We start from the raw sequence: 16,952 nt of genomic DNA, 5'->3' as shown, positions 1-16,952 counted from the left end.
GAGTAGGTGGGGGATGGCAGGTGAGGAAATATGTATGAGAAAAAAATTGACACAGCCCGAAGGGATTTCTCCCCGTCTTCTCCTTTTCTGCATGAGGGGATGGAGAGTGGGGGGTCGCTGAATTTATGAAGCGGCTGTGCTGTGGACGTGCTGTGTCTTGCGACACTGCTTCTGACCCAGGGCAGTGGACAGGATGCAGGGATGACCCGTCATCCAGGAGTTGCCTAGATAAGGGAGGGAGGAGGGTGGAGGGGAGTGAAATATATAGGAAATGGAATGGGTGGGAGTGGTTTCTATGCCTTTTTCTTTTTGGCTACCCCCTGTGTAGGGGGGAAAAGCCTTTGATATATGCTGTCTGTCTGGAAAGTATCCAGCCATTGTGAATATTTGCAGAACTGGTAGTGCAAACCTAACAAATATTTGTGGACACTTGAGAGAAGACCCTACTAAGCATGCGTGAGTGGCCATAGTCCCGTGTGATAACTCAGTTACTGGTCAGACACAGTTGAGTGAAGGTGTGTACTGTTTGACCATTGTATTGACAGTGACTGAGCGAGTAGATCAGCAAATCTGTGTCAAGTTTTGTTGCAGACTTAACCCCTTCCATACGGTGCCGTACACGTAGGCGTCATGGACTTGGATCTCTGTGGCAGCAGCCAATGCCAGCTGTACGACGTGTCGTAATAATACTCGTATCATAAAATATAGTCACCGCTTATATCGATCGTTCTCTCTTCACCCGTGAATTTTGACAACCATAGAAAATGCGATTACAAAAGAGTTAGGAAGAATGTCATTATGGAGGGGCGACTACAATAAATATAATCAAGACGCCGATATGGCAGCCTCGCGAATACACTCGCTCCCCATGACGCCTACGTGTGCGGCACCGTATGGAAGGGGTTAAACATTCATCAGCGGAAACTATTCAAATGATTAAGAAGGCATTTCAGAATGATTCAATGAGTGAAGCACAAATGCTTCAAAGAAGGCCGAGAATCTGTCAAAAGTGATCCACGTTCTGGTAGGCCTTCAACAAGCAGAACACCTGAAAATGTTGAACATATGAAGACTGCAATCAATGAAAATTGGCAGTTGACAGTCTGAGAATTAGAAGATCTTGGTATCCCATGGACAAGCATTTCAGAGATTTTGACAGAAGATCTTGGCATGACATTCGTGGTGGCAAAATTCGTACCATGTCTCCTGACCCATGAGAAGAAGGACATTCTTCAAGCTGCTACAAATGACTCAAATTTCCTGAAACAAGTAATATCCAGCGATGAGTCGTGGGTCTACAGCTATGACCCAGAAACAAAAGCCCAGTTTAGCCAATGGAAGTCACCTGCATCTCCACATCTGAAAAAGGTATGGCAAAGTCAGTCATGTTGACAGGTTTTTTTGGATTATCAGCGTGTTGTCCACCACAAGTACACTCCTCAAGACCAAACAATAACGAAGGAGTATTACATCGAAGTTCTTCACCACCTGAGGGATGCAGTGAGAAGAAAACGGCTGCAGCTATGAGCTAGTGGAGATTGGATCCTGCATCATGATAATGCACCTACCCATTCTTTACGTGTTGTGCAGGGATTTTTGGCAAAACTTTCCATCACCCAACTCATTCAGCCCCCCAACAGCCCAGATCTAACTCCCTGTGATTTCTGGATTTTCCCAAAGACAAAATCACCATTGAAAGGAAGGAGATTTCAGTCCATAGACGAAATTAAGAAGAATGCAATGAGCCAGGTAATGAAGATCCCAAAAGAGGACTTTGCAAAATGTTTTGAAACATGGAAGGGACACTGGGAGAAGTTTGTTAGGTCTAAATGAGACTTATTTTGAAGGAGAGTAGGGTGCCATTGTCCTAGGTTAGAAGCATTTCTTGAAATTATAAATGGCTGGATACTTTCAGGACAGACCTTGTTGTGTGTGTGTGTATATATATATATATATACATATACACACACACACACACTATTTAAGAATAGTCTAGATAAAATGAGATATGGAGACGGGACCCCACGAGCGTAGCTCTCCTTCCCGTGAAATACAACTAGGTAAACTAGGTAAATACACACACCAAGGGCTTCTTCACCCTTATAAGGAGGATAGCCAAGTCAAAAGCATGCACCCACTCCCTCATATTCCACTCCCATATTTTCCATCCTATCTTAGCTCCTCATGGATGAAGGATGTAGGTGATGGGACTAGGTATCCTGTTCTCTGTTGGATTAACCTATGAGAAGTGAACAGTGATACAATAAATAAATACATTTTACTTTTGTATATGTGAAATTATATATGTATTAGTTAAGCAAATGAATTGTATAACATTATTGAGTGTGTTTCTGTTACATTTTATATGATGTGATTTAACATAACTCCCCCTGTTGGGAGAGTAGGATGGTGATCTTTACAGAGGACTTTGTAGCATGGAATTTAATGAACCATGCCTTTGATTCAATTTCACCGGTGGCAGGGTTCGAACTGCCATGCTCTTGACCTTCACCTCAAGTAACAACACCCTAACCTACTTGTCCAGCAAGCTTCCTTTGTCAGATTTATATAATTTTCTTATCTTATGATAAGAATAGCTTTGTAATAGAACTCTCAATTGTTCACATTCTGCCCACCACCCCAAAACAGTAACCCAACAATGAACCCCCAGGTTATCCAAGAGATCATCTAGAGAGGAACTAAAATAAATGAATAGATAAATACAGATGATAGTCCACCCCAGCAACATAATCACAGTGTATTCATAATATGTTGCCTTGAGTTTCTCTTGCAGGAAACCTGTGTTTCCATGGTAGTCACCAGTAACCCCCTGAGTTAACCCAGAGTTCTAATAGAGAGGAAAACTTGTGGTCTATTCCAGTGACCAAGTACCAGCCTCTTAAGACCTCACCTTCAGGTGGAGCAAGGGATGATGTTAATCAATATTTGATTGAGTTATGGGCTCAAACAAACTGTTGCCCCAGATTTCTCTTGTAGGAGACATGTGGATCCATGGTATCTGGTGACACTTCCCAGTTTAGTATGCAAGTCAGTCCAGAAATTTTGGATTATATTGGTGCTGGGCAATGCAAGATCATCTCCCAGGACAGAGGTGATGAACTCTGCCCCCACAGAGTCCCTGGTTAGACTCCCAGGGATCAATGTCTGTCCTTCTTCCTTTTAAAATTGGGAAGTCATTGGGACAGTTTGCCTAGAGCTTCTACTGTGTATGTAACCACTACTCGGCAGCCATATTGATTCTTTAGAACCAGGGTAACAACTGGTTAAGTAAGACACTCTGACCAAGATGCATACATCATACAGTATGTACATATACCAGAAGGCCCTTTCCCCTTCATAAGGGAGATGGCCAGCCAACTTTTATCTTAGCTCTTGTGGATGAAGAGCCATCCCTGTCCATCTGCTGCCCAGGTCAGAAGTAATGCAGCCAGATACAGTACCTCCACACCTTCAATTGCCAGGCCTTGCTGTGGTGTATGTGAGCAATTGTTTAGTTTATTTCATCTTCTTGGGAAAGATTGTGCTACTGTGTATGAGTGTTTTTAAGTCCATTTTCGTGTTGTGTTTTGTCTTATGTATGTGTAAGTGTTGTGTGTGTGATGTGTTATGTGTGTTTGTGGCTTTGGCTGGCCACCCCTCTTGCAAGGGGAAAAGGGCATTTTAATTCATGTTTATTTGTGTAAGAACTGCTGCAGGTCTCTTGTGTTTTATTTGAGATGCTGGTTATACTTGTTTGTATTATGTTTGTGTTTTTTGTTATTTTTCTTTTTTATATTTTTGGTTGTGTACTAGGAGCAGATTTGGCTTTTGTATTGGTAAGTGAAGTGTATTCTATGTGGACCCAGGATTTGCATGTGTTCCATTGTATAAAGATGTGTAAATTGTATGTATTTTGTGCATGAGAGACCTTGTATTTACCTAATTGTAATATACAAGAAAGAAGCAGTGCTCATGGTGTCCAATCTTTTACTCTTCAATTATTATACCTAGCTTACAGCACATATATAGTTTCATCTGTTAGGGACCTAGTTTTATTTCTGTGTCACTTGCCAAGAGGAATTGTGGGAGGACAGGCATTGGTGTAGTGCCATCTTTGTGTGAAAAAAAGTTTCATTTTCAAGTATGAAGAATATTGTACGTAAAAGAGTGTGGCACTTGGGAGATGCCCCTTGGGATGGAAGCTTGGTTAATGGTAGTTTGATTGCTAGAGGTGCATCAGGTGGCCCACATTTGGGATGCTATTACCCTTTTGTTGAGTTAGGGAAACCACATGAAGGTCTGCCATGATCTGAGCAGTGTGGCAGGCAGAAGTTAGGGATGAACCTTCATCCATGAGTTGCTGTGATAGGAGGGATGATGTGTATGTAATGGATGTGTGTTTTGACTTGGTTAACCCCCATATATGAGGGAGAGGGCCTGTGGTATATATATGTACTGTATAAAACAAATGCTTTTTATGAGGGCAAACAATTTCATTCTAAATCAAACACCCTATGATACAAACCTAGAAAATTGTCTTTATAACCACTCAATGTCTTATATAACTAAAATATGTATTCTATATATATTTCACTATAGACATATGATGATGATGATATGGTTTAACAGCACAAACTCCCCTCCCTATCAGGATATTCACTATAATATGGCATTACAACCTTACTGAAAATAAGATCATAACCCCCCACCCTCACTAGAAATCTCTTGATTTATTATTGCTGAAACAATATCTATACATTGGCGTGGAACGAGATAGTATATACTCCAAATACAAACATCATACACAGAAAACAAAACATATGTTATCCAGTATTCACACATGACTTATAGTGCAAAGTTTCCTCTCTGGGTGGACAGTTGATGACAATGATGATTGTGGTAAATTTTCTTGGGGTAATGAATGTCCTGCAGGAGACAACAAATTGTTTAATTGATTGAAAATTAAATGCCAGTTGAATATAAAAATTCAATATTTAGGTGAAAGCACCCCCATAATCATGTCCAGCAGATATCACAGAGGAAAATGTGAGCTAATAATCAGTATATCTCATAGGAGTCAGACTTTAAGAAATTAAAAAATGTCGACCTTGATCATGTGGTCAGATCTAACAAGAGAAGAGAATCCTGGAAACTGATGACAATATGTCTGGTTTTGAACTGGTCTCTGTGGTTGAAGTCATGTTGGTATTGTTTGCATGTCTCCTTTATGAAGCTTTCACAAGATGTATGAAATTATTCTTCATGTGACATGGACGTACATTGGTAATTGAATATTTTCAAGTTCATTCTCTTTTATGTGTGCCATATAGTTCAACATCAAATTCCATTCAGATGATCAATTTCAGCTTTTTATCTTAAGTATCATTAGCTTTAGTATAGTACATATTTATATGTACATACATAGTATCACATATCAACTATGATCTATGATACTGTGTAAATTATGGAACATAAAATGGATATACAATAATTTGACAAAAATTATTGAATTGATAATTAACTGAAATTAGCTCAAGAACTAGAAGACCAACCCACATGGTCTTCAGTGTTGGATTGGTTTTTCTCTTTGACCGAGAGACTTTGCCTGGTGTAAGCTAGATGATAATTTCAGGAGATACACTCGGCCTTCAATTTAGTGGACTCCCAGTTAATGGATTAAGGAGACCATGAACAAAATCCAGTAACTCGGAATAAATTTCATAACCCCTCCTCCCCCCCTACCCATACAGTCATGGGATATCAAGAACCCATATTCACATTCCTTGTTAAGTCTGATATCAAATTATAGTAAATGTGTTGATTTTATTTTATTTATTAGAAAAATATCCCAATTTTATTATATTTATTGGACTGATGTCTCAATTTTATTATATTGGACTGTCATCCCCAACTATTGTTCATTAAATCGAGGGATGGGTGTATTTGAAACAAAGCATAGCTATTGAAGGTTGGAAAGGATTCTGAATTTCATTCTGTTTAATGCTAGACAGTTCTCTTCACAAGAGGAAAATATGTTAAATTTTAACAAGATAAAATTATTTATGAACCAAATTGTTTTTGCCACATATCTGGCTTAAAATAATTAACTAAATTTGAGAGCTAGTCTGTGCACAGAACCATCCATTCCTTTCATAGTTTCCCATAGCTTGTTACAAATCAAAATTCCTGAGTGCTTTAGTTTGCCTTTTCAATGTTAGTTTTCCTTAATTTTATTAAAAAAAAAAAAATTTTATTACATGGTATTTTCTACATGTAGGCTTACCTATTCCAGGCCATATTTTGACTTTGAAATAATAGCCATTATTGTATAACCTAGTATTCCATCTCCTTTGCCATTCCTACTTAGCCTTTATCATTTTCCTCTTGTCGAATAGCTAAGATTTTTCAGTAGATCTCTTGATTACCCCAAAAGCTATACCTACCAGCCCATAATAGGCTGCCAATTAAGAATCTAAAATCAAATGAAACCTGTAGGGCTGCCTTAGTCATGCTCATTCTTTCCATCCTTCCTACCCCTGTTCCTCCTCTTTGCACTGGTAGTAGTTATTATTTGTAAATCGTCTCGACACAAAGGAAACATTTCTCACTAGTCTGTGCTCTCAATCTCTTTCTCTCTTCCTCTTTTGTGTACCATGATTGCACCACATGCGTTTGTTTGCCCTGCTGATGCATGATCGTATGTTGCAGACACGATGCAGATTCTTCCACAGCCACCAAGGGTGAGAGGTAAGATGCTGCTCATGTAGGAACGGGCCTTGACTGTAGCCGCTCTTTGTGTTTTGTAGCTGCTCTTAGTATCATACAGTGTTCACGGAGGAGCTTGTAGGTGTGGTATCAAATGTAGGGCAGTCATTTTCACTATAGGAGATTAATATACAATGGTAACAGTGTGATTCAGTTTATAAGAACATTTCCACTTCTGCAATCTTATTCAGCAGGGGGAATAACTCCAGAGATAATTAAGTTGTCAGTAATTAAATTGTGTATTTGGTTGGGTGTGTTGTGTTTGACTCAGATCATGACATAATTATGGCAGTTCTGTGATGGAAGATCTTGAAATATGACTGCTGCTCCTTTTGCCTTGCTCCCCCAGGTATGCTCGTCTCTTTGGAATCAACGTGCGGGAACGCCTGTTGGCCAAAGTGCAGATCCTAATGCGCAAACATGAAAATACAGAGGTCCAGCGCCTTGCCACTCGACTCCACCAGGCTCTCAAGGATTAGTTCTTACCATGTAAGGACTAACTGGTATTATTTTGAAAACATATGACTTGTCAAACAAAAGTGTGTGGCCAAGGACTAGCATCGTCATCATTGTGAATTGCTGTGGGCAGATGGCTGTAAGTTGAGAACTAGCATGTTGTAAGTCAGTGACTAACAGGAAGCTAGTTAATAACTAGCAAAATGATGTTTTGGGATGGAAGGTGACATGGCATAGTTTCGCTAATTTCTAGTCACTTGTAGCTGGTGCTATGTCAGAGATAAAGCCATTTGGGAATCTAAGAGTTGTGGAAAAGTGACCTCTCCTTTGCTGTCAAAGGAGATCCAGCTAGTTGAGTGGCTGATGTGATGCATTTGACACCAAGATGTAATCATGGCAGGGATTAGCAAGTTTAGTTTAAGGAGTTTGGATAAGTCAAGTACACTTAGGGAATATACAATTAAAGAGAAGGAGGTGAGATGTTATACAAATGAAGGCTGTATGAAATTTAACATGAAATATAGGCTTTGGAGATGCTCTTCAGAACGTGATATTTTTCAGTTGTGTATGTCACAAAAGGTGTCATAGTCGTGAAAGGTTAGGCTGACGTACTGGGAGGATGTCATGGTAAGGGTTAGGTGATAATGATGGTAAGGACAAGAAAGACCCAGTGTAGGCAGTATTTGTTTTGTTTGTAAGGTGCTAAGTGAGATGTGTTCAAGCATACGTTACAATTTAATTTAATCTTTCAACCTTTTCATTTTTATATGTTTTATACATAAATCAAAATTGCTTTTGTTTTCCAGTTTTATATACTAGTTATGACCTCCCATTCTGATGTAAGTTCTTCTTAGTTGAGTTTAGGATGGGAGCCACTCAGTTGCACCTGTGGTTATGTGCTTTGCTGGCATCATGATAATTATCTACCTAATACACATTTTGAAATGACATGTAGTAGGTGGCTCTACCAGTTTAGTCGGTGTCTCTTTGTTAGAAAGACGTCTTTCAGTACTTTTTTTTCCACATTTGCCTGTTGTTAGACTGGAGTAGAAAATTCACAAAAGCCTTAGAAAAAAATATTTTTGGAGGCTTTGAGATTTTGCCTTTTGAGCTTGCTGGAAAAGTTCACAGAAAATTGGTGCCTGTAATGTGGAGTATATACAACTGCAGGACTGAAAGCTGTGGATGAAGAACATACATAATGGTATGACTTTTTTCATATGAATTGTTTATCTATCTATATACCAAAAGGCTTCTTCCCCTTTATAAGGATAACAAATATACAAAGAGAGATAATAAAGACTACAATAATTAAACTGTGTACAATTTAATGAGTTCATTCCTTACAGAGCACAGATTAGTAAGTAATAAAAACAAGTGAGAATTGACAAGATAAAACTATGGAGTCAGAGGGGCAGGGGTGCTATTAGTCATGATAGTTGCCACTTGTCAATAGTTGATTCCATCTTCATCTTCAGCAGCCCCCAGTTTCCCTTCAAGTAAACAAACCTTTTATAGTTCAAGGAAGAGGTCAGGCTGCCTCTCTATGGCCTCAGCATATACAAACCCTGAGAGAACACCTTTTACAGCTAAGCAGATAGCTCCTGAGATCACATACCCTGTGGATTGAACATATGTCTTCTCTTGTACAAGAGCACAATATTGCACAAAGTCTTCTACAGTGTGCAGTACACAAATGATATTCACTGAGGTGCATTGGTGCACAATTGCACATTGCACAAGTCATTGTGCACATGCTCAGCACTATATAAGTGTCTATACATATAAAGTTGAGAATCCTTTATCTAAAATTCTGAAATCCAGAATCCAGAAGATTTTAGCGAGAAAAGTGCCACAAATGGAAATTTCCAGAAAGTATTTTAAAACTACAGTCCATGCTACCAATCTTAATCATGTGAGAGGCCACAGCTTTGAGTCCTGCATTGGGTACAATGCTCGGAAAGGCATTATAATTGATTGTATGTGTGTATGTATGTATGTTTGTGCATCAGCAAAACACAACACAGAATATATATAGTAAACCTTAACAGGTAATTGTTGCCCTTGTACAGATTATTCTTCTCTGAATCTTTATCAAATAAAAGAATGTTTATTGTTCAGACTCGTACATTTGTTTAGCAAGTAATGGCAAAACTTCCTCTCTGAAGGATTGTTACAATACTGTATAATAGTTGAGGTCATGAACTTTAGCTTTGATTGTGCAACTTAGAAGGAGGATGAGCTCAAGCTTGAGCTTCAAGTACAACCAGTGGAATTACTGACATTTATGTGAAGTTGGTCTAATCATATAGAAACCCAGTTGCATATGTAACTGTACAGTTCTGCTTGTGTATGCATGAATTGCATTCTGTACAACCCAAATTCTTTACAGAATCACCAAATCCTTATGCTTGAACCTTGTTGCAGATGTAGACATCCTAGTATGATTATGTTGAAAATGTTTTGTTCACAGCCTAAACACACACACACAAATGCTCATATGTATATGTAAATCAAATCACATAACACATGGTAGTATATGCAATGAAAACACTAGAAACATGTGTTCACAAATGCAGAAGAAATCAGCAGGAAAGATAAACTAGTGAAGCAGAGTAGTCTCATATATTTACATCTCCTGTGTTAATACAAAGGAATTACAATAGATAGAAAGAAATTAGAGATATATGACAGAATAAGTCATGTTGCAGAAGGAACTCTGAGAGGTAGTGGAAGAGGTACACACAGTTTTGTCACTGTCCTGGTGATCAACAAAAACAATTTAGACAATTGCTCAAAACTGCTATTTTACAAATTAAACAACTTTGAAATTTCTTCATATATATAACTATCTAATTTGTACAGACCTTGATGGAGGTTTACATTTATCTCCTTACTAGATTTGATCAAACTGCATTCAGTTAAATACCTTTCTGTGATGTTGATGTTATGTGTAATTACTTTAGCATGGATCACCAGGACAGCAGCAAAATTATGTGTACCTCTTCCACTATCCCTCCAAATTCCTTCTTCACCATGGCTCATTCTGTCATATATCTCTAAGTTCTTTCTATCTATTGTAATTCCTTCTGTGTATTAGCACTTATGATGTAAATATACAAAAGTCTTCCAATTCTTAGTTTATCTTTCTCGGTGGTTGCTTCCACATGGTAGTATATGTGATGTAAAGGACTCAAAAACTATGTGGTTTATAAGCAAATTCTTTGTGTTCCCTTTCATTTTGTTTTTATTTCAAGGTCACTGACCTCATTAGTTCTGGACTCCTGACTTGATGTCAAGTAGTAATGTGCTGATTGTGTTGGGATAAGGCTTAGGGGTGGTGGGGAGGGCAACAATTTTGCTCTAATGTGGTTTATGTTCTTCGACACAATACAAGACCTAAATGGTGCAGTAGTGTAGTTGCTTGTTAGGTTTGGTGGCTTTTAGAAAATGTTATATTTTATAAAGTCAACATAATTTTAGATTTCTTCTGGTATGTAAAGTGATAACATTGTCAATAAAAGGCATTCATATTTTATGTGAGTAGCATATCAAGAATGAGAAGAAATAAAAATGGAATGAAATTCAGGGTTATGTTGGGCACCTTTGTGGAAAGCTATCCTAGGGTTGTGTTTTTGTCTCAAAGCCTGCCCTGTACTCTATATAGTATTTGAAACCTGCAGCAGTTGCACTGACACTCCACTTTTTGCCAGATGTTGCTAAAATATCCATCACTGTGTTGTACCTTCGTGCCAAGTGATTCCCATCTACTTCCTGCTTTTTGCCTGAAGGCTTTGCAAGTTAATGTAGCTCTTGCCATCATGATTATGAATGAAGACATTGTGCTTGATCAGATGTATAAACTCTTCAGGCTAGACCGACCACAAAGGTGTCCCTGTTTGGCTCCTCCATGTATGATGCAATTCTTTTGTGACCTGGTAATAGTGAGGAGCTTAGCCTAGTACAATTCATGTAGATGGGAAGGGGCAATACTACTTATACACTCTCGTCGTACACAAACTGATATCAAGATGAATGAAATAGCTGATAGGCAGAACAGAAGATATGTGTGCAGATGTGTATATGCATGAAACTTAAGGGTCACATGCAAGAAATATCTGAGACAGCAGATTGATTGACGTAATTATGCAGTATATCTGGACTTTGGATGGTCACTGCTGGTGGATATTTACCAGCTATTGTGTGGGGAGCCTGTTGGCATTACCTAGTTGATCCAGTAGGGCACCTCTGCATAGGTGTTGATCTGTTTCTAGTCACTGTCTAGTAACATGAACACATTTGTGATAACTTTTTTTTTTTCCCAACATCGTTTCTATGGAGTGTTTCAAGATGTTCAGTTGACCCATGAGTTTATAATTGATAATTTGATTTTGATATAAATGAAAGACAGTGTGATAAGGACGTATAAAGGGATTTCTTGTTAATATATATTTTTTCTTTTGTGTTTTGCATTCCATAAAGTTAACTATCACTGAGGAAAAAGATGATTTCAAAGAACTTTCATGTTTTCATCTGTATTTCAATGGAAGGTTCTTCTAACACTTCATTCATGGACCACTGAGATGATCAATAAATGGCCTCACAATAGTATCCTGAGCAACCTGGCCGAGACCTATAATTTTGTATACCCTGATGATGATGTAGGTGTTGTGTGTACCCATTTGGTTGGGAAAGAACTTGTCTGGTTGTATATAATGTCACTTTCAGACTTGTGGATAGACAGATCTATAACATGAGCTTACTGCATGTGGTATTCTCATTAAATCTTGTTTTGATTTATAGGGAAATAGTAGTATTCTTTCAAAAGGTCATTGATTTTCCCCCCTTTTATTTTCCATGCAGTCTTTTCTAGACTTTATTCTTGCAAGACTCAATTTTCATGTGCCAAGCAGCCAGCCCCCCTTTGAAAGACTAAGGAGGGAGTTCACTGTGCAAATGTTTTATCTTTATACATGATAAATTACCTTTATATTTTTCATTACCTGTTTATTTTTTGTCCGCTTCACGTTGGATCACCTGCATTGGCTTGGCTCTTCTTGTTTGTATAGCTGTTAATTATACACTAGCAGCATTAATATTGTAATATATGATAATCACTGCTTTGTTATTTGCAACCAAAATGTATTGTTTTCAGTTATTACACATATATCTGCCTCTCCAAGTTGCTGTTCAATTTTTGCAATGAAAATGGAGCCTTGTACTATGTGGGACAAGTACCTGGACTCTTTTTCTCTCTTTCTCTCTACGAATCTCATTTCACTTCACTAATTCTATCCAATTCTTGTTGCACCTGTTGATGAATAAAAGGTTAAACTGTGTCCTCACACTTTACTTTTCCTTCAAGAAGTAAAAGAAAAAAAAAAAAAAATTCATGGGTATCTATGATGGTCCTGTAAGGGTCTCGTAGTTCATTTTCAAATCCATCAAAACCTTTGAATCCCATCTGGAGGTGCAGCCCATGGAGACTGATATTTAGTCTCTGAATAGGGCTAATGGTATTTCATTATTATCTTACACTGTATCACATAGGGAGTAGGGGGAAGGAAGGGGCTATACCTTCTGCAAGACTATCTGCTGCTTCACCACTTCATAGTTCCTGGGATCAACTCCCACCAGTGAAGCAGACTATGGTGATCCCTGGAAGTCTCTAGTCATAAAACACATGGTAGATGGTGCAAAGTATAGTCATCACCTTGTACTGGGACTGAAGGGGCAGTACAACTTTGCCTGCATGATTAAGCAGCTCTTTTCAGGATCTACTGCTCACTAAAAACTAGAAAGGGTACCCTTCTACTTCATCTTCATGGGGAGCCACTCCCAGTAGATTTGTTTCGGACTGTAGTTTACTAGTATTTTTATCCTGGTGGACAATCTCATGCCACTGATATATATTTTTTATTTTGTGTTTGTCTACTTAGTCAAAGGTGTTTACATTTTTTTCCATGTGTTAATCTAAGAAGTCAAAGGTGTTTCCAGTTTTTAAATAGGAAATGGTGGAGAGATGTTAGGAGGAAAGCTTACCAGCCACTGAATATACTGTCAGACTGACTCGGTCACTACTTCAATGTCAGCATGAACTACCAAATGGGAGTTGAACCCAGGGGCCCACTGAGGAGATGAAGCAGCAGTTTGTTTTCTTTCAGCATATTTTTTTAATCCTACCTTGAGATATTTCTTTCCTATTCTTAGGCACGAGACAAGACAGAAGGCTGCAAGATCTCAAAATTTAATTCAGAGTAGGTAGAAAAAACCTCACCCCCCCCCTTTTAATGGAGATGCAGAACAGAATAACAATTGTTAATTAATTTGCTCCCCACTAACAATCTGTCTGCCTATGTTCAATAAACCTCACAACCCTCTTTATTTAATTATTTTTTTGCCTTAGGCACGTGTCTGTTTTTGGATGCATTCAAAATGGAATACAAGAAAATGTATTTATATATACTGTTAACTTTATTTCTGTAACTACTTTCATTCCAATAATAAAAACTTGTTCAAAGTAATCTTTGAGCGAATGAACATAACATGGAATGTGATTAAGTACCTGATTGCACCATTTTTTCCTGTACAACTAGTTACAATGAGCATTGTATTTACCAAAAAATATCAAAACAGTTGTTATAATGTATCTGAATCATATTTATCCATTTTTGGGCATGCATGCGCACAGGTATGATAGAGTAAGAAACAGGAAACCATGAGTATTGCTCCTCTCCTGTATGATACAATTCAGTATAAATACCCACAGGAAAGAGGATCCCTTTACTTCATGGAGGGGTCACGAAGAGTATCAGTTGCTCAGTGCTCAAGAAATTACTTCCACAGTTATAGGTAACAACTCAAACATGACTGACAAGATAAAAAATGTATTTAGGTTAAGTTGGTACAAGAGGAATGGCCCATGTCCATTATAAATAAAGTTTAAATCATAAGCCACAGCAAATGTGGTAATCACCACAGCTTGTCAGTTAGCAGAAAAGTTCATATTTGAATCAGAGACGATTTTGAGGATGAATGACGACAGACATAGGAACTCTTTAAATAATGCCAAGAATATGTGTGAAATGATAGAAAACTAATATTTCTAAACCAGATTCTGAAGAAATATCAAAAGTGAGAAGAGGGCAAGAGCACTGGAAGTAGGGCAAGGAAATTAATACCTGTAGTAGCTAATGTTAATGGATTACTAACATACAGGTTGGAAATCAACAATTACATGGTAAATATGCTATTCTGCAAGGAGGCAGTGCAGGCAGCAGTGAAAGGTATTCAAAAGTAGCTTATGTAATTGTAGGTGATTTATCATCATCCAGGTTGGAAATCAACAACATGATGATAAATGAAGCAGCTATTTTGTGCATAGTGGGGATCATGCTCCCTAGTCTTCAGCTAAGGATTAATACACAATCTGGAGAAAATGATGAGGGAATGTTGTGAAACCTGCTGCCCCATGGCGGCAAACAAGTCTTAAAGCCTACCAAAGATCTCTGGTAAGGTATGAAATATCAGTTCACAAACATATCCGCAAGATTGTGTGTGTATGAAGACGGAATGTATAGATTGCTGAAAAACAAAGGCAGCTTTTTGCTACATGGATGAAGAGACGATTAGAAAAATAATAGAACCTAATCTAAACTGGACTGGAACATGTAGCAGTGATTTGGTTTCCACACAAGATGAATGATTTAAAAACAAAGAATACAAAAAGCAGCTATCAAAATAGTTCCCAGCCTTTCAGATAAGCCATATAAGACTAGAAGCACTAATCAATCCTACCAATTTTTGAGGTTCGAAGATAGATTATTGCAGTGTTCAGATCATTGAAAGGGATAGACAAAATTTAGAGACTATATCTTAACTTGGAATAAGAGAGCATCATGAGGTCATGGGAACAAGTTGAAAAATACAACACGTCTTAAAGAGTTGAAAAAAATAAATTTCCTCTAAGGATAGTCCAGAGCTTGATATAGGCCAAGCTGGAATCATACATAAATTTAAAAACCAGATGATAGTCGGAGGATAAAAGACAAGACCCCACAAGCATATGCTTACCGAGTAATAAGCCAAGTGACTGCATTTAATAAATTGTAAAGGAGCAATGTTTGAAAGATCCAGTCATTTACTCTCCAGTTATCATACCTAGCTTACAATGTAGTACTATTTTCAAGATTTAAGTCGGCTCATACACAACTCTTCCATACTGGTTCAAATAGATTTAACTGTGTTTCACCTTCCTTAATACAATTCCAACGTAAATGATGGTATCAGTAGAGTACTTCATGCCTTTAACATGGTATACATGCTTATGTTGAAAATGTATTTGAAGAATTTGTAATGGCAAGTTTTTTATTCAGCCATTTTTTCCCAACTATTCTCTAAAACAAAAATATGCAACCATGTAACCAGATATTGCAAACATGAGAAATGTTATTAAAAAAATAATAATAAATAAAAAATATATACATAAAAAATTCCCTTGATATATGCAAACAGATGGGGAGATAGGGTTGATGAAAGAGTATTGGGATGGTTTGGATACATGGAAAGAATGAAGATTAGTAAATGATGTGTGGAAGGCAGAGGTGGATGGAGTGAACATGAAGGGACAACCATGGATGAGGTGGATGGAGTGAACATGAGGGGACAACTGAGGATGAGATGGATGGATGGGGTAAAAGGGGGTTGAGCAAGAGGGGGGGACGTTTGTTGAGGAAACAAGGCAAAACATAGGGGTGAGTGAAGAATGGCTGTGTATGGATGATATTGTGATGCATGGAAGGGAGTGGGTGGGAGATGGGGAGTGGTAGTGTGTGAATGATATTTTGATGCAGCCCGAAGGGATTTCTCCCCATCATCAATGTTACTGCACAAGGGGACAGAGGTGGAGGATTGGTAATTAAATGAAGCGGCCTTGCTCTGGATGTACCATTTCTTGCTGCATTGCTTCTGACAAAGGGTGATGGGTGAGATGCAGGGATGACCAGTCATCCAAGAGGAGCCAAGATGAGAGGGAGGGAGGGGTGGTGAATGGGAGTGGAATTATTCCTGTTGACGTTGGCTACCTCCCTTGTAAGGGGATGTATGTATGGTATATGTATATGCAAATACTTTAGGAACTTCAGTGGCCACTCCTACAGACCATTCACAGTTATTTATTCATATATTCTATGGAGACAAATTTCCACTGAGGAATGCTGAGCCACATTTTCATTATCCCTAGTTTCTGTAATTGATCTTAAATCCACCCATGTACCACTCCTAGGACACCATCTCTTCTCATACTTCTGATGGTGAAGGACACAAATGCTGCTACCATATTCATGCGTGTGTGTTGTAAAAGGCAACTTAACAGGGTCTGGGGATCTTCCTTTTCCATGACAGGTCAAAGCATGCTTTGAGTCAGCCCCTTTCTTACAAGAGAAAAGACCATTGGTATATACCTATATACCATTTTCCATTTCATCCAACACTTGATATGCTGGTCATAGAACTGGGCTGTCATTACAGAGAGGGAGAACTTAATAACAAAGTTAATGATACATTTCAATATGTTGAGGAATGGAACCCTGAACAGTAACCCAGCTAATAATAAAAAACCCTCAAGTCTTGGTTCAATTCATCAGCTGAATTAAATTACCTACCATGAAAAAGATGAAAAATAAAATACACTGATACCATGTTCAAGGGATGTTATGACAGCCAAGCAGAAT

At 38.2% G+C, this 16,952-nt stretch overlaps 1 protein-coding gene across 2 annotated transcripts in view; it reads left to right on the top strand.

Annotated features, from left to right (window-relative positions):
- The window catches only part of LOC143040284 (uncharacterized), a 46,906-nt gene extending 30,087 nt beyond the window's left edge, over nucleotides 1-16,819 (top strand). For both annotated transcript variants that reach the window (XM_076211116.1, XM_076211115.1), the window contains 2 exons: nucleotides 6,709-6,747; nucleotides 7,115-16,819. In XM_076211116.1, the coding sequence (XP_076067231.1) occupies nucleotides 6,709-6,747; nucleotides 7,115-7,244 (169 nt within the window). In that variant the 3' untranslated portion in view covers nucleotides 7,245-16,819. The remainder of the gene's footprint in view (nucleotides 1-6,708; nucleotides 6,748-7,114) is intronic.
- Nucleotides 16,820-16,952: the final 133 nt, after the last annotated feature.

This window comes from Oratosquilla oratoria, chromosome 28 (assembly GCF_046742065.1).
Source record: "Oratosquilla oratoria isolate Oo_2021 chromosome 28, ASM4674206v1, whole genome shotgun sequence".
Taxonomy (NCBI): Eukaryota; Metazoa; Arthropoda; class Malacostraca; order Stomatopoda; family Squillidae; genus Oratosquilla; species Oratosquilla oratoria.
This window is presented reverse-complemented; position numbering and strand designations above follow the sequence as displayed.